This window comes from Diadema antillarum, unplaced genomic scaffold (genome assembly GCF_040938485.1).
Source record: "Diadema antillarum isolate AM-2024a unplaced genomic scaffold, OU_Dant_1.0 seq00002077_RagTag, whole genome shotgun sequence".
In the NCBI taxonomy this organism is placed as follows: domain Eukaryota; kingdom Metazoa; phylum Echinodermata; class Echinoidea; order Diadematoida; family Diadematidae; genus Diadema; species Diadema antillarum.
The window spans coordinates 70,340-97,500 of NW_027272724.1; the positions used below are offsets into that span (position 1 = coordinate 70,340).

Genomic DNA, 27,161 nt, shown 5'->3' on the forward strand with positions numbered 1-27,161 from the left:
CCCCCTAGGGATGCTACCTGCCAAGTTTGATGAAAATCGGTCCTGGGGTTTTCAAGAAGAAGATGAAAATGAAAAAGTTTACGCACGACGCACGACGCACGACGGACGACGGATGACGGACGACGCACGACGCACGACGGACGCCGGACGAAGGGCGATCGCAATAGCTCACTTGAGCCTTTGGCTCAGGTGAGCTAAAAATCCCAGATAATTTCTATTAGAGGTGGGCTATAGAGGGTCAATTTTAGGTCATATTTTCAGAACATGCTCATCACACCTTAGTTTGATGACTTTTTGCCTACTGACACCATTTTTGAAAAAAAGAACGAAAAAAATGCAAAATCCGGGGTGCCCTGGCCGAAATCGTAAAAAATCCAAGATGGCCGCCGTTTTGGCTTTAAAAAGACATTTTGGGCTATAACTCGGCTATTTTTCGGTCTATTGTGCTGGTTTTGGTGTCTAACCCCATGTTTTAGGGGTCAAGGAAATGGATTATCATGATAATTTTAGTGGAAAACCTAAGCTTCTACATGAAACTAACCTTTTTCCCATATTTAGGGTTAAATTTCCTTCTCCTTTAACCCCTACCCCAACCGCCATTTTTTGCCTTTTTTTCCGCATTTTTTTCAAGTCATTTAAACTACCATACTCTTAATAACAAGTTCTAGCAATCCATTTTTTTTTTCTACCGACAATACAGCAAGAAATATACAAATAATTTACGGTATACATGTATGTGTCATGCCAATACTGGTACGTGGCTGGTGCATTCAGAATGCATGGTAACTGTGGAACCAGTATTAAATCCTGTATCTGCTTTATAATGTCCATTAACATTTTGGTTCTAAGACCTTTAACAATATAAATAAATAGATATAATAATAAATAATAACAAATAGCTTACATTATACATGGTTTACATATGTGTCATGCACATATCGGTAATATAGTGTGGTTTGTGCGTTCAGGATGCATGGTACATTGTAACAGAAGCCAGTGATTATACTGTATCTGCTTTGTAGTGCTGATAAACATTTGGTATTCACACCTGTAGTGCATGACACATATATGTTAACCATGTATAATGTAAGTTATTTGTATTTCTTGCTGTATTGTTGCAAGAAAACACCATATTGATAGCTAGAACTTGTTATTAAGAGTATGGAAGTACAATGTAGTTAACATGACTTGAAAAAAATACGGAAAAAAAGTGCAAAAATGGCGGTTGGGGTAAAGGAGAAGGAATATTTATCATTATATCTATTTATTTATATTGTTAAAGGTCTTAGGACCAAAATGTTAATGGTCACTATAAAGCAGATACAGTACAATACTGGTTCCACAGTTATCATGCATTCTGAATGCACCAGCCACATGACCAGTATTGGCATGACACATACATGTATACCGTAAGTTATTTGTATATTTCTTGCTATATTGTCAGTAGTTAAAAAAAAAACCCAGATTGCTAGAACTTGTTATTAAGAGTATGGTAGTTAACATGACTTGAAAAAAACTACAGAAAAAAGTGCAAAAAATGGCGGTTGGGGTAGGGGTAAAGGAGAAGGAAATTTAACCCTAAATATGGGTAAAAGGTTAGTTTCATGTAGAAGCTATGGTTTTAAACTAAAATTATCATGATAATCTATATCTTTGACCCCTAAAACATGGGGTTAGACACCAAAATCATCACAATACACCAAAAAATAGCCGAGTTATGGCCAAAAATGTCTTTTTAAAGCCGAAACGGCGGCCATCTTGGATTTTTTACGATTTCGGCCGGGGCACCCCGGATTTTGCATTTTTTTCGTTCTTTTTTTCAAAAATGGTGTCAGTAGGCAAAAAGTCATCAAACTAAGGTGTGATGAGCATGTTCTGAAAATGTCACCCTCTATAGCCCACCTCTATTTCTATTGGGTTATACATGCATACATCAAGTTAAACAAAATAATCCTGCTGGCATTGCATAAATATAAGGAAAATAGTAAAATTTTGAAGTATTGCCTTGACCTTTGACCCCTGACCTTTGACCAAATGAACCCTGAATTCCCTAGATAACCACTGCCAGTCAGTACATGCATATATACTATGTTTCATGAAGATACCTTGAACAATTTCCAAGATACAGAGAAAAAAGTAAAATTTTAACACTTTACTTGACCTTTTGACCTTTGACCTTTTGACCTCATGACCCCACACTTTCACCAGAGAATCTTAATTGGGTAATACATGTACACACTAAGTTTCAAGAAAATATCTTTAGGCATTGCATAGATATGGGGGAAATAGTGAAATTTTAATCATTTGACCTTGACCTTTTGACCTTTGACCTTGAGCATGTGCACCCAAAAGTTGATAGGCACAACTTCACCCCCTAATACACATACATGCCAAGTTTCATTAGGATACCTCAAAAGGTTTTGGTAGTTACCCTGTCCACAAAATTCATTACGGACGGACGGAAGGACGGACGGACGGAAGGACGGACGGACGGAAGGACGGACGGACGGACGGACAACCCGAAAACATAATGCCTCCGGCACCACTTCGTGGCGGAGGCATAAAAATAGTTGAGGACACAGACCTGGGCTTCAATGGCCCTCTGGATGGTGAATTGGCTATGGCTCACTCCCTGGCACTTCTACTTGCTTATCTTACTTCACATCATTACAGTGGGAAGGCCTGGAGATCTGTCTGGCTAAACTTTGGCCCAGTGAGGTTTTAAAGAGGTATTTTGACAGAAAGAAATTGGAACCTAGTTTAGTTCTCGGCAAAAAATGCAATGGTAACAATTTGGTTGTGGAGAAGACCTCAAGACAAATTTCGGAAATGGAAGAAAATCTATAATTCTGAACAATTTTGCAGGAGAATTGATTTTACCTGAGTTCACTTGTGATGCAGCAGTGAAAAGAAGCTGACACTGACATCCCAGATCATCAGACACCCACAAATCACCTGTCGCCGAATCTGTGAAATAAATCCTTGTTGCTGTTGGCTCTGAGCTATCTACAACGATGACAGAACCAGGACTAAGACTAGAGGAACAGGAACAGTTCTCTGCTGATCGTCTTCTTCGGTTGATGTCATCAAAGATGGGTGAAATGTTTCCACCATCCAGGTCGGACGAGATCAGAGCTGAGCCAGACTGTGATACTTCTGTCCAAACCAATAAGCTGAAAAACACACAAAACGTTATTGCCTCAGCAATGAACTTGATCATATAGGAGATGTGATTAATTTCTAGCAGTTAGACTGAAGTCTGGATAACACTTTGCAAGTTCAAACTGTCATTCGTCGCTGGGGTGACAAGACCTTGTATCTGAAATTTTGGTGAAAATGACTTTTTTGGATCTGTGGTCAAATAGTGGGTTAAGTGATGTCCTGGCCAAATCCCAACTGTCTTACCCCAAAAATGAAGCCACCATGGCATGTCAAAGGAAAGACTATCCCATTCGCTATAGTGCTTTGGCCGCCATGTTTTTTGGCTCTCCTGAACATTTGACATTTTGTAGATACGAGGTCTTGTCACCGCAGCAACGCATAGCTATTTCATAAAACAGCTAAGAGCCACTATCACATGATATTGATATTACTCATTTTAGAGTTCTCAAACAATACTACATAGAAGTCTGTGTAAAGAAACTTATTGTAATACACAATCACAGTAGGCCTAGATTAGAGTCATACATGAAATCGTCACAGACGCAGACACACACACACACACACACATGCGCGCACAAAACAAAACAAAAACTAAACTGATCCCTGCAGTGATTTTCTAAAACTATTTCCCAGTCTGATGCTTTAAGTATGCATTCTTAATGTAACGCTTCCTAAATACCAAACAGTGTTATGCACTTCTTAAAATTCTATGTTGTTATTCTATCTGCTCACTTTCCCCACAAACAAGTAAACTAAACAAGTTTGATACTTAGACGTAATAGATTTGTCTTGAAATTTCATATTCACCTCGTCTTAAGTATAGCATGCTAAATTTAGTAACAATTTCCAGTTAAAAAAGCAAAAGCAAAACAAAACAAAACAAAAACAAAACAAAACAAATTAAATGTGGGAATTAAGTTACTAGTTTCTGTTTTCTCCACTCCACCCCATCCCAAACAAAAAGAAAAGAAAAAATAACAACTCTTTCACAAATTTCTGCTGTAAAATGGGATTTGAGTTTGCATTTCTGGATTGAGAAATAAAACTTATCTGACCTTGAGAAAGGAACAACCGCCACTCCTCCAATGAAGCTCCCTTCAGGAGCTGAGTAAAGTGTTTTCATGGCTGCTAGGGATAGAGGAAGGGTGGTGTCAAAGCTGTAGATACTGAGAGTGTCACTCCAGCACAACGTTTGAGAAATCCAATCAAGAACAAAGTTCGACTGGCTAGGAGTTTGTTGTTCACCAAGGTCCAGAATCTAGAATGGATACACAAAGAAGTTATATGACATTCATGACAGGATGCTGCTGGTGAGGTGATATCAGAAAATGACATTTTCTGAAAGACAAGAACACTGAGTGCATGACATAGCCTCATCCAATGCCAAGACTTCATCATTCGTTATCAACTTCCCAGCATGGAGGTTGAAGACTTCTCTCAAATGTCAAATATTTCATTCATAAAACAGCAAGTACACAGCATCTGACCTTGGTCAGAGTCACTATCTAAACTAATCTTGACTTTTGTGGGTCAAAACAGGCTCACATCCATGACCAGAAGAATGGTACAATACTGCAGCTATTTTCATACATCAAATATCAGCATGCCTTTCTCATATAATGAACAGTAAACATGGTCTATCATACTTTAACATTTCAATATTGAATAATGTATCACTAATACGCATGTATCCAATTTTCTGAATATTTGACACACAGAAATCCACTTTATTTTGAGACCGGTATGGTGAATGGCATTCCTCAGAATATTACACTGTAATTGAAGTCATATCTATGCACAAATGTAATAAACACACTGTATATACATTGTACATACTGTATCAACTTTCAGAACTCCTGCCAAAATCTTTTCATTCAACTATCTTGTAACATTTCATTTCAGCATTGCATCCAACTTTTAAGTGGCATTAAACATATTCAACATTATCATGCAGACTGCAATTGTGCATTTTATGTTGACTGTTGATTGTGATTGTGGATCATCAGTTATATTACTTCATACTGACATTTTAGCTTGATCATCCCTGCAAACTATGTCAACCTGCTACATTCGATGTCATAGCACAACAGAGTATAGACAGGATAAGTGCAAGAGGTGAAATTTTACAATTTACATCCTTTGACCCTTGACCTTCTACAGAGTTTTCACAAAATCCATATAGTGACACACCTTGCCATGCTACAAATCTACATGATATTCCCAATTTGCTGGGAGAAAAAAAATCAGAATCATAACAAGCAATTACACTATCAATGAAACCTTGATATGTGCCCCTGACCCTTGCTACAAGACATTCATCTACCTTTCAATGCAAACCATTCACATGCATTGTTATACATCTCATACCAGGTGCCATTTAAAGCAGTCTCACACTTTCATATGTATTTTTAACCTAAGCAACACAAAAGGGACCATCAGCCAATAGGGACCATCAGCCAATAGGGACCATCAGCCAATAGGGACCATCAGCCAATAGGGACCATCAGCTAATAGACCATCAACCAAGAAAAATGCTTCATTGATGGGTAGAATGTGTAAACAGTTGTGTAAACATCCAGCCTATCTGGTCGTATCAGCTGATACAGCCATTCATGAGCTCGAAACTTTACACAAGTAGACTTCAAAACAGAAATTGTATACTCCAGCTATGACATTACAGCTTGAGCAAAATGCTAAACATTGAAGTGAGATTCAATAAATCCTGCAAAACAAGACAAGTGGGTAACTTACCTCAGTCTCTGTGTCACTACGATAGATTTCATCTCCATCCTCTTCGACATAGAAGAAAATGTCATCCTTGGCGATGTACGCCAGGGCTGCAAGAGGAGTATCTCCACCAAGGATTGAAGTGGACGTTCCACTATCAAGATCTCTCAGAGTGACACCAGTACTAGAACTCAATGCCAGAGTGGGTGGAGGGGTGGACACTATGGAGAGGGGGACACAAAATGAATAGACATGACCAGATGAAGGGTCAATCAAAGTGATGGAGTACAGTACTTTAGTCCCAGAGGTATGACCTATTTGGGGAAATTATTGTGGAAATTTAGAAAGAGTCAGACTGCAATGCCTTTCAGCACATGAGTGAAAAAAAAATATTAACATGTTTTTAAACTAAAGGATGTGGCACACAAATTACGGTCTTGGCCACAGAACAAGCCCTCTTCAAGTACAATGTAGGCAAAACTAGATATATCACTACAGCGACTGATATGCCTCCGCCATAATGCATGGTTCTCCTAATAGGTCTATAGTACAATGTCTTGACAATGTGTGATCACAGTTTCACACAATTGGCAAAATATTAAAATGACAGGTTTGCCACAAATGTGCTGAATGTTCACTTTCCTAGAACTAGGTTCAATTGGATGAATGATTAAAATGTCAGAAACCAGGTCTTTGGGGAACTGATGATTTTTACTTGACTTTTGACCCTTTTATAAGTTTATGCATTGAGTAATTTTCAAGGTATTGAGAAAAAGTATAATTTCAGTATCAAATGGGAAAATAGCATTATCTAAACCTGGCCTTTGACCTTTGACCTCACAGTTCCAAAGAGAATCACTGTTAGGTTGAACATGCATAAATATGTAAGTTTCATGATGATACCTTAAGTTACTTTTGAGATATGGAGGAAAAAGTGCAATTCAACACTTTCACTTGACCTTTGACCTTTTGACCTTTGACCCTTTGGCAAGAAACTTCCCACAAAATATATATCGGGTAATACATGCATACATAAAGTTTTTAAAAAAAAACCTTCAGGCATTGCATAAATATAAGGAAAGTAGTGATATTTTGAGGAGTTGACCTTGACCTTTGACCCTCTGACCTTTGAACCATGACCCCCAACTTCCCTAGATAATCACTGCCCATTGGAACAAGCATATATACTAAGTTCCATGAAGATACCTTGAACCATTTGCGAGATACGGAGAAAAACATGAATTTTCAACCTTTTTTTTTACAAAATAACCTGTGACCTTTGACCTTTGACCCCGTGACCCTAAAATCCAAACAAAGTATTATCCCCCCAGGATATACCCTCATACCAAGTTTATGTAAAACCACCACACGGTTCTTGAGATATCGACAAAAACAAAACGGGACGGACGTACGTATACGGACGTACGGACGGACATACGGACGGACGGACAGACGGACGGACGGAGGGACGGAGGGACGGAGGGACGGACGGACGGACGACCTGAAAACATAATGCCTCCGGCCACTTCGTTGGCGGAGGCATAAAAAAGTGATAATAAAATTATTATGTACCCCTCCAATGTGACTATTCAGACTATCCATGCCATGGTGGCGGGAAGAGTAACAACAACAGTTTCTATGTGATCACTGTGGAGATGATGTGATGTAGTACGAGCCAAGGAATGGGTTCCATGACGTGGACTGAATTCGGTGTGACAAGGCCTTAATACAGTATCAGATTGACAAGGGTGTGCATAATTTGTAAGCAAGTGCATTGACTTCACACATTAAGATATTTTCTTCCAAACTTGAGCAATCAACACAGGGAGCTGCTTGATTTTGCATCCTTTCAAATACTGAAGGTCTGTTTTTTATTATCATTATATTTTCACATATCACCCAGTCTCCTAATTAACTGCAAAATATTAAGAGACTATCACAGATCTTACCTCCTGTTACTATGGAAACGGGATCAGTGGCTGGCCCACTTCCTACTTCAGTGAAACCCTCCACCTAGATACATCAGTAGAACACACAAAAGGAAAAGATAAAATTGAAAGATGAACTTTATTCTGTTCTCTTCCTATTTCAAATATTTCAAGATACCAGCAAAAGAAATTGATTACCCAATAAGAAAGTACTTTCTGTAATTGATGGTAAAATGAATAAGTAGTCTTTATTCAATGTGTTTCAAATAATCACTTTTACAGAGTGTGTTAATAATGGCATTATGTTTTGACTTGGCAATTATAATATACATATTTAAACATATCAAAGAAGACAAAATTACTAGCATTGTTTAAAAACAGAAATAGACATATTTGATTGAATTCTGGGAAATAGTCCCATGGCACAAGTGTTGTCATGTTCTTGAAAACTTTTGAATGATCTATACAAAATACATTAATTGCAGACCTGTAATACTAACCTGGAAGAAGTATGTACTGTTTCCTGTCAGGTTGAAGAAGGAGTATGTATTAGTCTCACTTCCAGCAGCTGAAATAATTGACACATCTGATGTATTAACTGTGATCACAGAAAGCTGATCCTCATCTGATCCCCAGGATATCTTATAGCCTTGCAATATACCATTGGCATCACTAGGCTGGGTCCAGCGAAATTCTGCAGAGTAATTCACTTGTCCTGTAAAAATGTCTTGTTCCTCAAAGGTGTAAGCACGGGGGTTGAGCGGAATGCTTGGAACTATGAAAATATAAGAGAAATATTTACAAAATGAAGTCAATTTCAAACTAAATGTTGCAAGGAATCAATCCTTGAAGAATATATTGATACAAGTCAACTCTGAGACAGATACAAAAACAAGGTCTCTCATTCATACTTTGCAAACCAAACTTAAGAAACCCAAATGAATATTACAGGAAAGTATGTAGACGACCTACTGTATCAAAAGAATTTCTCCATGAATTAAATACTTCTAATCCTTCATTTCATGAACTGCAGATTATACAAGTTGTTTTCTTGGTTCACATGTCTAAACTTACATGTTGTATTATCCATTTTTAACAAACTCAGTGAAATCTATTATGATGTAAACTCGCAAATTGCTAAACAGATGAATAGCACTGAAAACAACTGTCTTATATGATGTAATACCTTCCCTAATGAAGATACATAACACCAATGCATTGTATGACTGCTCTTAACATAAAAAAGGAAGAACCTCCTTACCCAAAACAAAAATTTCAGAAAATGGCTGTGTAAAAGAAAAGAATGTCAGCAAGTGATTCTACCAATTTCAGTGTAATTTATAATCCATGTAAATCAATGGAACTCAATAAATCATGTTGATCTTGTATAGTCCGGCATCAGATCATTTCTAACAATAGCCCTGTGTCTTTGGGATTCCGATCAAGACAAAAAAAGGCAGCTTCACATAGCAGCACGGATCCATCAAACATCCTGGAACTTTACATCAATGGGCAGGGCTTAAGAAATGAGGTAATACTGACAGTGGTTGATTTACCTGACATTGGAGATCTTGCTTGTGTAATGGTGGATACAGCTGAGGCCCAAAATGTATAAGGAGTTATTGATATCGTCAGAGCCTGGTATGGGTTTAGGTTCTCAATGGTGTAGTATGCATCCTGGGAAGTGAAGAAAGACATATTTAGTCGTTCAACTGAAGAATTACTCAATGATATAAAAATGCTTCAAGAAAGATATGCTCCACAGAAGCCTTAAACACTTATTTGTATACTTGTGAGGGACAAATGAAAGTATCACAAAAACAAAGAAATTTAGTGTTCCTCTGTTAAGGAGTATACTGGTACATTTTACATGTTAACATCCAAATATTTTGGTGTTTGTCTGTTTCTTTTTTAGAATCTTTGACAAAGATGACAAGAAGAAGCACAGAATTACTTAATTTTACATTGCTATTTCATAATCTGGACTACAAAAACCTTCTTTTGTAATGCATTACAAACAGATGAAGCAATGCATGATTAGACTAATAACATCTCAATATATTATGTCTGATTGGACAAATAACAACACAAGTCACGATGACTTTGGTAAACTTGGAGCAAAGGCAAGAGAACAATGTTAACAAAATTATCTGCATTTTATCAAATGGACCACACACTAGTGTGGTATACTCTAATACAGTGCAGAGTTATTTCCTATAATAATCAAACTTGTAGTATGGGAAGTTAATATACAGTCATGCAAGTCAAACAATATAAACTATGTTTCTGTATTGACGTTGCTTTGATTCATTACCTGTACAAAGTTACCAATAAGGCATACTTTTATCACTAGTGGTAACATCCCTGTATTGATTCTCACCTGAACAATGTCATATGTTTCCCCAGAGTTTGTTGTTATGGCAACAGAGTAAAATACAGTCCCATAGCTGACCTCTGAACTCTCCTGCCAAGTGACGTTAAAGTCATTCCATACTCCAACAATATTGATTGAGGATTGTGGGATATCAGCAGGTATCACATTTGGGCTTTCACTAAATCCAGCTGCCATGAACAAAATTGACAATGATAAGTTAGAATCAATGTTAAATCATGTCAACGTAATCAGTGGTTTACATAACATGACAACTGACAAAGAGTTCAGGATGATTTCAAACCTCACTGTGGAAAGTGAAAATGAAAAACAAACCTACCAGCATTTGCAGGATTTGGGCGATAAAGACAGAATTTAAAGCACTTTGGAACTTATATCTAATATTCAATCTTGGAAAGCAGGAAAAGGTAATGTCATTATCTGAAGATTCTCCACTCTGTAGACACATTTGCAGAAATGTGTTGAGAATCCATAAATGAATTCTATCAATAATGAATTCTGTTGGATAAAAGGTAATCGCTGCAATACCAAATGATAGCATTTCATAATTGTCTTTTCAAACTCATGTGTAAATTACAGCACCAGTGTAGGTAATACTTTCCAACAGATGACAACAATTTCATAGTTTTGGTCTCCAAGGCCCGTATTCTACTGTAGACCAAGGTTTAAACCCATTTTAGACTCACCTATGGATTAGCTAGACCCGAGGTTTAATTTTGTATTCTGCTAGCGAGGTTTAGTTAAACCCAAGTCTATTTCAGGTTTAAATTAAACGCGAAATAGTCTTGGGTCAAGCCACCATAGTGCCCTCAGTGGAAGAAGAAACTCTCCCTCTCTGAATATTTTTTGTTCCACAAATCCACTTAAATTCATTATTGGCAGTGTATCAGGCACATGAGTGTGACTTTCTTGCACTGTGAATAGTTTTTACGGGAATTTATGTCGGAATAAGGGCATGCTGTATTTTTGCTTGTGACGACTCATAAAGCACTGTACATTGGTATACTGTACCTCCCCTTGTTTGTGTACGTGTGCGGCGCACATCACAGGATACATAGTACTAAGCGTAGCGCTATTTATTCCTGGCGGCAGCTAGCTTTGAATGCTCAGTCATCGCCAGCAGAGCCATCGCGCCGCGTCGGCCAGCGGCACTGTTGCTGTGTGCGCTAGATTGGACATGGCTGTTTACCGTGTGTCGATCGAATCGTGAATTCGGAATGGATAGGACCTTGATTGAGGTAGGAAATTGAATAAAAGCTTTTATCCGAAGGCGTGCACTTAAGCACCCGAAAGATTGTCAGTTAAAAATGGAAACCATTCTAAAAATAAATCTAGAAATAGAACCATTTCTAGATCTAGTCTAGGCGAGGCCTAACGTTAGGGGCCTATATCAACCCTGTCTCGATAGTATTAACCTAGATTCTGGTAGATTTTACCTACCACATAACCTAACTTTAAGATCTAATGTTAGTCCTAACGTTACAATTGCAGTCTAGCTATTTGATATACTAGGTTCTCTATGCCTAGATCGACCTCAGGCTCTACTCTCCAGACCCCCTAACTGTTACAGAGTTCTTGGTCTAGTCTTCAGCTTATTTTCCTCGTAAGGTCTTGACTACACTCTACAGGCAGTACTACTAGGTAGTAGTATTTCTAGATATCGAGTCTCTTCATCTAAGCGAGGAGTAGTGCTTGTCTAGCTTGCAGATACTGTAATCTTTGCTTAACTAACGTTAGTAAACTATGCACAAGTACACGTAGGCGTATCTCGTGTGTACACGCATGTGGCCGCCGGCAAGCTAGCTGCTGTATCCAGCCAGCCACTCGTTTTGTGCCATTGGCATTGATCTGTGTGCAGGTACCCTTACCAGTCATCGTTAGACTTGATTTAAACTCGAAATAAACCTCCTCCTGGGTAGGTTTAATTTAAACCCAATTTAGACCACAGCTGGACTTAGTAGAATACAAATTAAACCTGGGTTTAAACCTGGGTCTAAACAGGTGGTTTAAACCCAGGTTTAAACCCCCCAAACCCACTTTAGACCCAGGCGTGGGTTTAAACTCGGGTCTAAGTTTTTAGCAGAATACGGGCCCAAGAGTCTGCACTCTCCTAACACTAAACATAACTTCTGACAAAGTGGGTTAAAATTGGAAGGTGTAATGTGAAAATCTGCAGTAGGTCTTCCCCTCTGAAAACCCATGGAGACTCCCTTGGATCTTTCATGATAACAATTTTGTTGTGTGTCCTGCAATGGGGGTCTGGTGAAGGCTGTGTATAATAGAGGAGAATTCTGTATCAGCTGCCCCCAGCTAAGAAATGAGCCAACAAATCTGTTCAATATCTGACCTTGGATTCTCAAGATGAGCAGATATAAAGCTCATCACAGGCAAGAAAAGACTAAAAAGGGAATGATGGAGAACAACAGATGAGAAACACTGAGCAAAGGCTCAAGAGAGCTGTGAATGGTGAGAGATGACGTGAAGGTAATATCAAATGATGTTTGCTTTAAAGGGCTCATACTATGTCTTGGTATCTTGATGCAAGAAGAGAAGACTCCACTCCCCTGCAGTCAGACACTGCTGCTTACCTGGCAAAGGTTTCAAAGACTCCTGGACGATACTCATAGCTTGGACATCAGAGGCTGGAAGCAGAGCCTGCCTCTTGCCCTGGTCATCGCTGACCACCACCTGAGACTGGTCATTTATCCAAAACAACTTGAAGCTGTAAAAATGCAGTTCCACACTTCTGTAGAGATACAATTAAAGTGTCAGTATCATGAATTTACAGGTAACCTGGATGAAAAGATAACCCCTAAAAAGAATTAAAAAACAACAGCAACATGGAAACAAAAGTGTATCAATGGCTGCTTATTCCTGAATTAGCCTATGAAAGGCATTTCAGGCATGAAATGCACAAATTGTAGCTTTAGATCAGGTAATTGCAGAAATACAACATCCCTTGAAATCAATATAAAATATCATCATCTGGTCTTAGAACAACACTGAAATGCAATGAATAGGATATGTCAGGTAACTCAGATTTAGATTCAGAACTGTAATACTCACTGTGTTGCAGATGGGACTACACCAATCTCTTCCACACTAGACTGAGGATCAGGACTGCTGAATACATTAGTTGATCAGCATGGCAGGGAGAAATGAAAAAGGAGGTACATACAAACAAAAAGAACTAAAACAGAACTCAAACAACAACAACAGGGAAACTCATAAAAAGATAAATATAAGTGGGGCAAATGTCTTTACAAATTAATAGGGCTTATATCACCAGCTTCAAAATAAAGCAATCATAAAAAGCATGCATGTTGATATATAATGTACATGAAAATAAATGAAAAGTGGGAAAATGGTAAAAGACTGCAAGTTAAAATTGAAGACAGCTTCAGTTGACAACTCAATAATGAGAATTGAATAATGTCGAAGCTTACATAAACCTAGTTTTCTCGTACATACAGTGTAAGACACATATCTGTAATGTGACATCATATCATGTAGCAATATGTCTTTCAAGTTCTCTCTCAGCCTTTGAAGGGGGGGGGGGGGAGGGCAGAGGGGTACCATCACATAGAGCCAAAGCTTGCTAAATGATTACAATACTTCTCTGAGTCCATAGCAGGTTTTTTTAAACTACTTTTAAGCCACATTTCAACAATTGCTGTTGCAAGTTCACTACAAAGATATAAACAATTTCCTGGCAACTTTTAGGAATTGTTTTCATTTCCTGTAATTCCCAACACATAGAATGGTGATGTATTCAACAGGGTTTTATAGCCAAAAATACATTGTACACACAGATATACATGCTTCATGCAAATCAAACTCTACCTGAACCTACACCATAATCAATGACTTAATTACAGAGCACTCCTTCAACCTCCTCGCTGTGGTGACTTAAAGGATGTACACACTGCGTTAACCAAAATGAGTGGCATGATGGGGTAAACTGAGATATGAGATACAGTGATATACTCTGTCTACCAAGTGTAACGGGTTACATCAAAAAAGAAAAAAACTGTGTCAACCAAGACATGTATGACAATGTACCAACCAAGATGTGCTGCACATTGTGCTGACCCAGATTTTTGTTACACAGTGCCAACCACAATGTGTGCTACACTGTGTCAACCAAGATGTGTTGCACAGTATGATATACTGTGTCATCCAATCATGTTTGGCATACTGTCATGACTGAGAAGTGTAGCACACTGTAGTATTAGTAACCAGGATTTGTGACAAACTGTACTGATCACAAGACTATCACATCCTTTACACTAAATGCTGACAAGTGTACCTTATTCCCGCTAAAGAAGCACGGTAGAGTTTCTGTTCCACCATAGAGTTTTCCCTGGTCACAACAAACCAATAGAGGGCGCCACCATTCAGGTCAAGTGTCACACCTGCTACTGCATCTAGAGACAAGTCTCCTTCCTCATAGATCACCTGACGACTTTCTCCACTGAGACGAGAAGTCTGTACAGACTTGGCTGTGGTCCAGTAGAGATAGGCTTGAACTGAATCAATTACAAGGTCCTGAACATCAGTTGCATATGGGACAATGATGGTTGGTACTGTAACAGAGACTGAAGGTGGCTCTGATAATCTCCCTTGAATGATCTGTAGTGAATGTAAAGAGAGAAACTTGAAAATCAATATATATTACTGAATGTACACTCTCAGCTGCCTCACAACAATATCAGGCATTTTACTTTGTTTCTATTCTTCTCGCTTTGGTGATTATAAAGAAACATGTGAATACCTTTCAAGCACAGAGAGTTAGAGATAAAGTAAATCCATTTGTATTCAGTACAGAATGATGTTAGGAAGTGAGGATGAATTGAATCCACAGAGTTTCTAAAACAATAGTAATCAACATTACATATTGCATTGTCCATCTAGTGAGAACTTTTCTGACAGGCATTATGTTAGCAAAAAAAAAAGAAACAAAAACAAAAAAGACTACACTTAACAGAACCCCATGAATATACAAATCAGCTGCGCGATATCCACTTTCGCTCAAACAAAATTGCACGCCTGACAGCAACAGTGCGAGATGGAACTTTTAACTAAATGTCATGTGATTGGCAATTGACCAATCAGATAGCTACAATCTTTTTATAGGTGTTGTATAAATTACCTGGTCTTGATCTGTATCAGCCCAATAAATGAATTCACTTAGCCAATCCATGGCAATGGCCCTGACTGTACTACTGAAGCCTGGAGGATCAATAGTCAACTGATCAACTGAATCACTACCCTGAACAGACCGGTAGAGCTCCCCCGATGATGTACTCCACACCAGGTAGTCTCCATACCAGTCTATATCTGAACATCACAAAAATACACACACATTCACATTTAAAAAAGAACAACAAATGTAAAGACAAATATTAATGTTCTTACATCCTTGTATTGAAAGCTTTAAAAAGGGTTGCTATCTCTTGCAGGTCTTATAATGCACCCATCCTCAGATTCCACTGACTTGCCACTTTATATCAAAGTCTTTGCTGGAGGATTGAATGAGGAAAGTTTTCACTACATAAAATGAGTTTTACTCATGATGCAGACCCCATGTGTGTTGACAAACATCTATTAAACTAATGATTACAATATTACACCAAGCACTCCATGAGACATGAAAATATTACTATGGACTGGCCAACCTCACAAGAGACACAAATGTATTACTATAGATTTGCCAACATTCAAGGAGATATAAACAATCATTATGTCATGTCTACAGTTTTCCAGCACACAAAATGTTATCATGAACAATCCTTTTTCCTGTCTGAACTCATAACCACGCAGGAAGAAATTAAGAATTTATCATTACACTTATATCAGGCTTGATATCTGGGACTGGAAGGCAACCCAAGCATTGCAATGAGTTTACCTCTCACAGGCGACGGCAGTGAAAGGATTGGTGTTTCCATACTCCCATCCAGCTCACTGGTCCACAAGGCTGTCTCATTGGTCAGCAGCAGATAGGGATCCACATCCACTTTACATTGTACACAATCAAAGAATATATATAATGCAGAAAGTACCAATTTCCATTTCAAAAACACTTGACAGTCAAAACTGATTGTTTTGTCATGTTTACTGCTACCTAAGAGTGTTGAATGGAGGTTTTATATATTACATCCATCAAGGCTGCAAAAAAAAAAGTGTTGCTGTGGTGACTGGTATGCTATTGCGTCACCCCGTTATTCTACCAAAAGGTATACAAAACATCTAGCAAATGTGAGAAGACAGTGTGTCATGATTGGCAAATAATCACTACATATATCTCATAAAAAGTACTATTTTATGACAATATAAAATACATATATATATATTCATATATTTGTACAGCCTCTACATCCTCGACTCCAATCCAATGAGCTTTGAGGTTTTCACTCTTGATTACATCAATAAGTTCTATGGATTTTCTGTATATATGCTACAGGAATCTGTCATATTACAATAAAGAGTGCTACAGTATAAGAAAGAAAACAAGATAACAGTAAGACACGCTCTGTACCACTGCATGCTGAATACAACTAAATTATTGCATTTTTGGTGACAATGCTTCATACCACAAAAAGTGCGCTTCATGCCTGGCTTACTATCAAAGCAGACTTTAGGAGTTTAAGAATAAAGGGAAATTCCAACAGTTTGAAATCTAAAGTAGATTTCAAGCAATACATCCACTGCTGCAAGACACTGGAGAATGTGGGGACTGCAAACTGCCTGTCATGTTCTGTTATGGAAAAGAATCCTTTTTTTCTCATGGCTAGCTCTACATGTTGATGTAGAAATGTGCACACTCTTATCATGAGAAAGATGCACATTAGATTGTGAGGGAAAGAACACTCTGACTGCTGCACACAGGCAACATGGATGTGTCAATCACCACAAGCAGCTGTCACGTTTTGCAAAATCATTTACATAAATACTATGAAGTTCATTGATCATGACCTTTAACTCAAAGCCTAGACCTCCAAGCAAGAATTGCAGGAAGGATATATTTCATATGTCCACAATGTCTAGCCTTTATACCAGTTACATTCCCACTACCTGTCCTTGCTGAATCATGGCTAGAAATGATCTGTTGACCCAAAGTTTAATGACATTTGACCTTTTACCTTCTCATCAAATCTCGATTATTTAATATTCATCTCTTTCTCTCCTACCTGTAATAAGAGTAGTTCCAGTAAATATCTCAGAGAAAGGACCAAAGCCAGCCTGGGAGTAGGCTCTCACACGAATGGAGTATTCTGTATCAGCTTCCAGGTTTACAGCGGTAGCGTAGACTTCAGTGATACCGTTAACGATTGTTGTATTTCCTTCTTGGGTTGTGATGGTGATCTCATAAAGCCACTCCTCCCAGGCACCTGAACCTAAAACAAACAGCACGCAAGGTGTAGCCCATGAACATTTGGAAAGTCTGTATATCACTGTGTTAATATCTAAAGTCGTTATCAGTTTACTACAGGATGTATAATTCTCAAATATAAAGAACAGAATACATGTACACAGTTGGCATAGCTTTGTAAGCTTTGTGTTATTGCCTGCAACTTTAGCCAGCTTTTAAGTAAGCTGTTAGTGTTATATTACAAGAAACTCTGGAATATGCAAAATGGTATATCAAATTGCATTAGCATATCTGCCAACCCTGAGACTTAATCAATCTGAACAAACAAAGAAAAATTATTTTAAAAATCTGTACTTTCATAAATTTCATATACTTTATTATTAACAGATATTTCCAAAAAATCAGAACACACTGAAATTAATGTGTTTTCTTTCAGTGAAAAATCTGAATATTCACATTAAAACTGAATAGTTGGCAGGTATGCATTAGAATTTACTAGTTTAAATCCAATATCATTAGATCCATCATTGAATGAAACAAATAAACTGAAAAAAAAAATAGAGATGTCGCTATGGCGACTGGTATGCCTCCGCCATAATGCATGGTTCTCCCAATAGATGTATAGTACAATTTTTTCACAATGTGTGATGACAGTTTCACATAACTGGCAAAATATTGAAATGAGAGGTTTGTCAGAAATGTCTTGTTATGTTCACTTTCCTTGAACTAGGTTTGTTATAATTGTCTAAGAGTGTAGGTACATGATTGTATATGGGGAATTGAGGATTTTTACTTGACTTTTGACCGACTCTTTTATAAGAGTATTTATAAGAGTATGCATTTGGAAAGGTTTAATGTTTTAAAGGTATAGTTGTACAAGACACTCCTTGCATCCATACCCGACAAAGCGCTGCCATGGTAACAATTTTTTTTTGGTATATTTATTTTTGATTTTTTTTTTTCAAGCAATTGTGAAGCAATTGAAATTAATTTTGGTGGATACTGCGGTATCAAATATGAATGTGAAAGATATGTTTTTTTTGTGTCTGTCACGAAAAGTGTTGCCATGGTAAACAAAATTTTTTGGTAATCGATTTCAAGTCTGTTATGTATAATGATCTGTGGTGTAATTATGCATAATATTATTTGTGTTTGCAATCAAGGCAGTGTTGTCATGGCAACTGCAATTGTTCCAATTTTTAATCACTTCCACAATAGTGAAGTACCGGTAATTGTAATAAATAAATAATAAGTAATATATAAAATCATGAGAGGGAGTTATGTTAAAAAAAATTGGGTGTATGTATTTAAGGCAAAGGTCTAAGTTGAATGTTTATGATTTTATCATTTTTCTCATGTTTGTGTAATGCCGGAAGTTATTTTTTGAGAGAATATTGCGGGCCAGAGGTCAAAGGTCAAAGGTCAAAGGTTAAAAGTCAAATGATTTTTTTTTTTTTTTTGCCTCTTCACATCTTTTAGTAAATATGTATGTGGTACATTCATGGAACTTAGTGGAACTTAGTAAATATGTATGTACTGATTGGTAATGATTGTTTTGGAATTTAAGGGTCAAGGTCAAGAACAAATGTTTAATATTTTAGTGTTTCTCCCATTTGTTTGTGCAATACTGGTATTTTCAGAAGTTTGGTGGGTATTCATATAACCTTATAAAGAGAATATTTCGGATTATGAAGTCAAAGGTTTATGGTGAAAGGTTAAGTGAAAATATATTTTTTTATATATTTATGAGATGGTTCAAGGTATATTTATGGAATTTAATGAATATTCATGTATTGATTGGCAGTGATTTGGAAATTTTACGGTCAGAGGTCCACGTCAATTCAAACTTTCATTATTTTCTTTTGTATGCAGTGCCTGAGGATTTTTTGTTGTTGTTGCTGAATTGCTCTTTTTTTGTATGAGCCTGTGCGTTATTTTGATTTTGTATATTTATGTAATACTGTGTAAGTATATTTCTCATTTTTGTAAAATCATTTGTAATTCAGCCTCTGGCTGCGATCAATGATTTGTTGAATAAAGATACCATTAATAATAATAACAATAATTGAGTAATTTTCAAGGTATGAAGAAAAAGTGTAATTACAATATACAAAGTAAAATAGATTTTTTTTTGTATTTTAGCCTGGCCTTTGACCCTTAACCTTTGACCCTTGACCTTCTGGCAGGAAATTTACAAGAGAATCTCTATTAGGTAATACATGTATATATTAAGTGTCAAAAATAATCCTGCAAGCATTGCACTAGTATATGAGGGAAATAGTGAAATTTTGAGGAGTTGGCCTTGACCTTTGACCCACGACTATTGACCCATGACCCCGAAATTCCCTAGATAATCCTGCCAGTCAGTACATGCGTATGTACCAAGTTCCATGAAGATACATTGTACCATTTGCGAGAAAAGTAAAATTGTAACATTATCACCTGACCTTTAACCTTTTGACCTTTGACCTTATGACATGAAACTCTCTCTGGAGAGTCTTTATGCAGAAGTACATGTCTACACTAAGTTTCAAGAAAATACCTTTGGGCATTGCATAGATATGGGGGAAATAGCAACATTTTTAGCATTTGACCTTGACCTTTTGACCTTTGACCTGCTGCCAATTTCACTAAAAACCTATTTAACTAATTGCACCATCATACGTCATCCTTCGACCAAGTTTGGTAGAAGTTGCTTGATCCAGTCTTGGGTTATGGCGTAAACGGACACAATTTCATGATTTGACCTTGATCTTTGACCTTTGGCCTTTAGCCGATTTCATCCAAAATCTAATCAAGCAATTGCCCTATTATAACTTTTACTTGGACCAAGTTTGGTAAAATTCCAGTTAATATTACTCAAGTTATCGCATAAACGAATGCGGACAGACGTACGGACATACGGACGGAAGCACAACCCGAAAACATAATGCCTCCAGCACCACTTCGTGGCGGAGGCATAAAAAATCAAAGTTTAACATTCCTTCATAATGTAGTCCAGCAGCAAAAGAGCACTTTTCATTTGCTTCTCAAATTCAGAGTTTCATTTACTGTACATTTAGGGCATTCTTACATGTACTATGCTCACTGCGTGGCAAAATTACAGCAGTTGGCTTTAGATTTCAAACAGTATTTTCTCCAGATGCTAATATGCTGAAAATTAATTAACATCATTATTACATCACACTTGTAATGTGCTATAGGCCTACAATCACATGCTTACTTAGCAACAGTTCTCTACTGCTCGTTAGTGACCTTTACCAAAGTATGTATATCTAACTGAAACAACTTTTAATTCTAAAAAAAAATCTCAGCATGGAGGTTCATACTCAGGCACTACGTTACTGCATTTTGTGTCATTGTACCTTTTCCTGGCACGGTTGAGGGTTTAGTCCAAGATATGTCTGCTGTGGAGTTGGTGAACAGTGCCTGTAAACCAGTGGGAGGGAATGAGGGCACTGGAATAGGTTGGTAGGTGGGATAGAACATGTCCAGCCCATGGTATCCAGATGCACACCAAAACACAGTCGAGGTAGAGATTGCTCCAGGTGGAGATTCATGGAACAGTTCATCTTCAACATATTCATAACCAGAACCTAAGCATTGCTTGGGAGGCCCGTGTGCCACGTGTGTCCAGGTGAATGTATTGTTGAAATATACAATACTGGTTGTATTACGGAATGTGTGTAAATCTGATGATTTTACTTCATGGATGGTCCTCTGCTCAGACCCGTCCAGTAGAGCTGAATGCATGGAGTCTCCTGTCTCATTGGCATACAGTATCTGAAAGGTTTGTGTGCTGATAGCAAACACAGACATTCCAGACAAACCTACTACCAGCTCTGCTTCTGATGCACTCACAACTCCTTCTAGACTGCTCAGTTCAATGCGATAGATTCCATCATCAGGCAAACTCCAAAACAAGTACCTACCACAAAAAAAAAAAGACAATTAAATGGTAAACAGTCACAGAACTATAATATTAATACCTCCAAACACTTTGGTTATTTCCAAAAATTTATACAATTCATTCACTGAATTCTACTTGGCACAATAATTATGTAATGAGTTTGACACTTGCACTTTGATCATTTTATTTAACCAGAATACTTTGATTTTTAAGGTGTCTGCACTCAATCACTGTGTGTTCATGGTACAGCGATTGAGTGAGGTACACGTGTAAGAGTTGACGTCGTGGGCAGCTACATAACTACTTTCTGACATTTTAAGAAACTACATTTAAGAAAATCCAACACTCTCTTGTTTCTTCAATGGGCTCTACAAAGCTTTGTCAACTAAACAATAAACCTGTGACTATGATACTAGATTTTATCCACCTGTCAATACAGCGATAAATGTCTACTGTTGATATAATGGTCAACATACATGTATGCATTATAGGATTGCTGATAATTTTACAAAACTTTGCCATACTATAGTGTGATAATAACCTTTACACTGTCTGGAGTAGCATGCTCCATAGTTTACTTTGAAAGGTTTTGAAACAGGTACATCTTCAGCAACCATTTTCATGTATGCATGGATGTGGACATAAATTCTAACATACTTCAGCATCCTGCTGTTGTAGACACAGATACACTCTACATGACACTTTGTGCTGAAACATTTTTGCATATTTTGCACATCACGGAACTGGAGTAGAGCGTAAAAGTTAACATATGCCTTGTTTATTTCACCTTCTGTGTGAAGATGTGCATGGGTGCACATAGAATGTGCACTTTGATAATGTGGCAGCAGTTTGCTTTATGTCCTCAAATGTCTACAAAAGTTGAATTTAAAAAAAATCGTATACAAGAGTTAATAAACATGGGGCGAACAAAAATTACCACTTTTATGGTTCTTGTTAAGCAGGGAATCAATTGACTTGATATTTGCTTTACGAGAGCATGCATCCTAACAGAAAAAAAAAGAGAAAAGCACCTCATAGTTTTGCTAGCAGAATGTGCAGTACATTGTACATGAAACCCATGGAAATATAAACAGCTCACCCTAAATAAGGATCCACCTTCATTTCAGTTGGCACAGACTGAAAGTTAGTGATTACCAATACACAGTTTGACACATTCAAATCACAGCGGTATATCTGAAAAAGAGAAACATTCAAAACATTTTGTTGCAACCCGAGAACAAGACAAAGTAATAATTGTACCCTGAACAAACCACATTGTATAACAATGCACTGTCTGCATTACATGAATGAAAGTTTCAAATGTTAAACTAAACAATTCTGGCTCAAATTTTATTTTGTGGTGCTAAATTTCAAATAAGGGATTAATAGGTCTTAACTTTTCATTCTTTACACAAAATCTGTGTTAATCTTGTATGCAGAGGAAATATCTTCCAATTTATTTCTATCCTCTCCGCCGATAACTTTCTTATCAAAGAGAGAAAGACTATCACTACACATTGTACTACAGTAAGAATTGCGGAAGTCTTTTTATCCAACATTGACAGCCCATACATACAATGAAAACTCGTGTTCATAACTTTGAATAGAGACTGTCTGATTTTGCCAAACTTCACTAAAGAGTTCTATCAATTTTCAGCATTCAAAAAATTCAAGGATATATTTGGGGGAAATTCCACTTTCATTATTCTCACCTCATCACCTTCAACAAAGTACAGTTGGTCATTCAACCAATCAACATCAAGCTTGGTTGGAGCTGGACTCTCATTGGTGTACAACTCTTGAGATTGTGCTAATGTCAAGTTGGAAGGATCCACAATTTGACGATGAATGCTGCCCCCACTATCACTGATGAAAAGCATGCTCTTCCAGTAGTGTACTGCAACATCTGCAAGTACGTAGCATGGAAATATGGTAGACTATTTCAACTTACGTGAACATTGTTAGAATTTAGCAATGCCATGAAATCTAGTTATAGATGCATCTCTTTTTTTTAATTAACAATAACTTACAGAAGCAATTGAGATTGAAATATCATCGATCTTAGAGATTTCAAACAAAATATGAACTAGAAATGTCACTATGGCAAGCGATATGTCTCAGCCTTATCACACTATTCTCCCATAGGTCTATATTACACTTTCAGTGTGAGACAACATTGGTTAGAAATTGATATAACATGTTTGAAAGTTTGATGACATACCTCCAAATGTGTTTAGTGTTTATATATTCCTTGAATCAAATTTCATTTGGGGGGCTAAATTGATCCAGAGGGGAAGTACAGTGAAACCTCATTATAACGAGTTCAGTTAAAACGAGGACCCGCTTTCAATGAGACGATCATGTCCGTCCCATTTTCCTTTGCTTGTAAACCAATGGTAGAACAAATTGGTTATAACAAGTTCAGTTATAACAAGATTCCAGTTATAACAAGGACATTTTCAGTGCATCACGATAAAGAAAATCACAAGCAATCTGATTGGATACAACAAGGTTTCATTTCTTGACCTGCCACTTTCAAACACGAGACAAACAAAACATTAATTCATGCTATCCATGTCTCTTTCCCGTTCTGCAGTCTGCACTGAACACAGTAATGTGCATGTACACACAAGTGCATTATAGATGTAGGCCTATACAATCCTCATGTCATTTCTCTACATGAACTCACCATCTGAAGCGAGAAGAGGGATCAGCCATTCTAGGCTCAGTCCTGCATCCCACTATTATCTATCTCTATCCCTCATTATCACAGATGAATAATGTGAACTCGTACCGTTCTTTCCATGTTTTATTCTAAATAACACGATAAGATACTAATTCCTACTGCTGTTCTTACTAGATCTAACTAATTGAACATAATCATCGGATTTTTTTTTCCCTCGAGATACTCATGCATGATATTAGCTCAAATCCCATTGCAACATGAAAAAAAAAAAAGCATTCAAAAATTTGTCATGTAATGACAATCATGTCCAAAAATGGAAGAATACGTGTTTGGAATGCATAAGCTCATCATAATATCTTTTCATTTTCAGTTCTGACTTCCAGTTGTTTTGCTGGTTAGGAGACATTAGTGTATATAGTACATAAAAAATTACAGCCTATGTAATTAATGAATTTGTTGCAATCACGCCAGATGATATCAGCGATAAAAAAAAATAAAAATGACTAACACATGTTAACAATCTTCAAGCCGGTTTTCATAAAAAGTAACAAATGTATTTAAAATAGATATGTTTTTGTTCACCATCAGTTAATTTGAGAGAACGACAATCTTCATTTGTGAAATGATATTCAACCGTGTTTCGTATAGTTTCAAGAACGGATTAACAAAATACGAAGAGATTTCTGGAAGAATAAAGAATGCATATTTAACCCCTTCGGGTGCATATATTAAAAGATTACAGTTGATATAGTTTACAACATCAGCGCAATCACGCTAGGCACCAAAAGCGTAAAATACCCAGCAAGTTACGGTAAACAACGCACGCATGTTACTCTACTTACGCTGGTGTTTAGAAAAACTTAATAAATAATGCATTTTATACTTCTTTCACTCATACATACATGTACATATATGCCAAGTTTCATTTGGATGCCTAATTAAGTTATGCTGTCTGCAAAATGGATTACAGATGGAAGGATGGACAGACAGATAGACGAAAGGCAGACGGACAGACACACAGACAACCCAAAAACATACAGTAATGCTTCTGGGGGCACTTTGTGGCAAGGCATAAAAACTTTGTTGTTGAGATGCTGAAAGTTGCACAGAAGATCAAAAGGATGTCTCTGGAATAATTTTATCCTTCCAAGAAATCTAGTCACTATTGAAGGATCATTATATGTCCACAATTCAAAAAAAACCTGTGCTGTTTGTGAGTTTAAACAAGGCAAGTGCCATAATGTGTCTCGCCCATTCGCGTACAAGAAATTGTACGCGAATGGGATATAACAGCTAAAAAAAAGAGATATAAAAGGGTAAAAATTCATGGCAAAAAAGAAACGTGCTATAAAAACTTAACATTGGGCCCTTCAAGTTTGTTGACCCCTGCCTGTGACCTCTGACCTTGTGGTGACCATCCACTCCCCAAGGGACATCTACCATCCAAGTTTGGTCACAAACGGACCTATGGATCAAAAGTTATGACCCATAACAGAAACGCACCATAAAAACTTAACATTGGGCTCTAAAAGTTCATTGACCCATGCTCGTGACCATTGACCTTGTGGTGACCATCCACTCCCCAAGGGACATCTACCATCCAAGTTTAGTCACAAATGGAGTTATGGATCAAAAGTTATGACCCATACTAGAAACGCGCCATAAAAACTTAACATTAGGCTCTAAAAGTTCGTTGACCCCTGCTTGTGACGTTTGACCTTGTGGTGATCATCCAGTCCCAAAGGGACATTTACCATCCAAGTCTAGTCACAAATGGAGTTATGGATCAAAAGTTATGACCCATAATAGAAACGCGCCATAAAAACATTGCATCACTCATTCTTGGTGTTCATTCTTGTTGTACAGGACAATCACTTTTTTTATACCACAAAAAGCATTTTGTCATTAAGTCGGTCCCACATATCCAAATTGACCTCTGTATTACATAAAGCATGAACAAAATGTAAGAACAATTTATATACAGTACATGTACATACAGCTTCTTCTTTTTTCTTCTTCTTCTTTTTTTCTTTGTGGTGGGAGCTTATGAATGGACAGTACAATATTTATTCTTGACTGGAATATAAGCCCAGAAATGGCCTAATTCAGCTCATAGAAGCATATATGAATGAATGAAATTTAAAGCTATATCATATAAAGCATATCAAATATAGTTCTTTGGAAAGATAAGTCAATATTAAAGGAATGGACATTCAATTTTTGGTCCAAAAAAAGTTTCATGTCTTCTTTAAAACTTCTTCTTTGAAGCTTCAAAAACCATATCATATGTGACCCTGCACCACAAAACAAACAAAAAGTCGCCAGACATGAATCTTTAGTTAAGACCATATTCTGAAAGAGCAGACTTTAAGCTTTAAAATGATGTATAACTCAAATCAAATGGACTCTCCTATCCTATCTAAATATTGGAGAGAAGGCACAAACTCACGAAAAGTGTGAACTGAGAAAAGAGGCTCTGAAGTACAGTGTCTATTCCAGCGCTTAATCTTTACCCAACCGTGCTGGCTGTGCAATGAATGGGACAAAAAATAGGAAGTAAACCACCAGAGTACCAACAATGAAGGGATTATCAGATTAAACTGAAATTAAGCAGGCCTTATTAACTCATTCTGTCCATAATTAATGCCAACTTTCAAAGCAGTAGCACTATCCTTTCAAAAGTTATTAGAGTTGAAAGTGAAGAGTGTGTACAAGGTTTTTCAGAAATGAACAAGGAAAAGTAGAAATTACGCGGTGCGTAATATATGTCCCCGCCGGAAGTAGCATTTAGTAGCAAAATGTACAATATAGGTAAAAAGATGAAGGTCAAAGGTCAAAATTCTATGTAGAAGTTTTGAAGCCCTCACCTAGTGCCATCACATACAGCAAACGGAATCGAAATCGGGTTAGAAATGGCGAAGGAGTAGCATTTTGTAGCCAATGTACAATATAGGTAAAAAAATCAAGGTCAAAGGTCAAAGAAG

The 27,161-nt window shown here is 37.2% G+C and overlaps 1 protein-coding gene across 1 annotated transcript in view; it reads right to left on the bottom strand.

Annotated features, from left to right (window-relative positions):
• Positions 1-27,161, bottom strand: part of LOC139713855 (proto-oncogene tyrosine-protein kinase ROS-like) — a 58,084-nt gene that overhangs the window by 17,081 nt on the left and 13,842 nt on the right. The window contains exons 8-23 of the mRNA XM_071625559.1: positions 23,204-23,397; positions 22,591-22,685; positions 20,947-21,509; positions 17,400-17,606; positions 16,118-16,225; positions 15,362-15,549; positions 14,519-14,841; positions 13,276-13,329; positions 12,798-12,955; positions 10,198-10,379; positions 9,374-9,494; positions 8,318-8,592; positions 7,839-7,902; positions 5,914-6,110; positions 4,218-4,420; positions 2,881-3,173 (exon numbers count right to left, since the gene is read on the bottom strand). Coding sequence (XP_071481660.1) covers positions 2,881-3,173; positions 4,218-4,420; positions 5,914-6,110; positions 7,839-7,902; positions 8,318-8,592; positions 9,374-9,494; positions 10,198-10,379; positions 12,798-12,955; positions 13,276-13,329; positions 14,519-14,841; positions 15,362-15,549; positions 16,118-16,225; positions 17,400-17,606; positions 20,947-21,509; positions 22,591-22,685; positions 23,204-23,397 — 3,225 coding nt within the window. The remainder of the gene's footprint in view (positions 1-2,880; positions 3,174-4,217; positions 4,421-5,913; positions 6,111-7,838; positions 7,903-8,317; positions 8,593-9,373; positions 9,495-10,197; positions 10,380-12,797; positions 12,956-13,275; positions 13,330-14,518; positions 14,842-15,361; positions 15,550-16,117; positions 16,226-17,399; positions 17,607-20,946; positions 21,510-22,590; positions 22,686-23,203; positions 23,398-27,161) is intronic.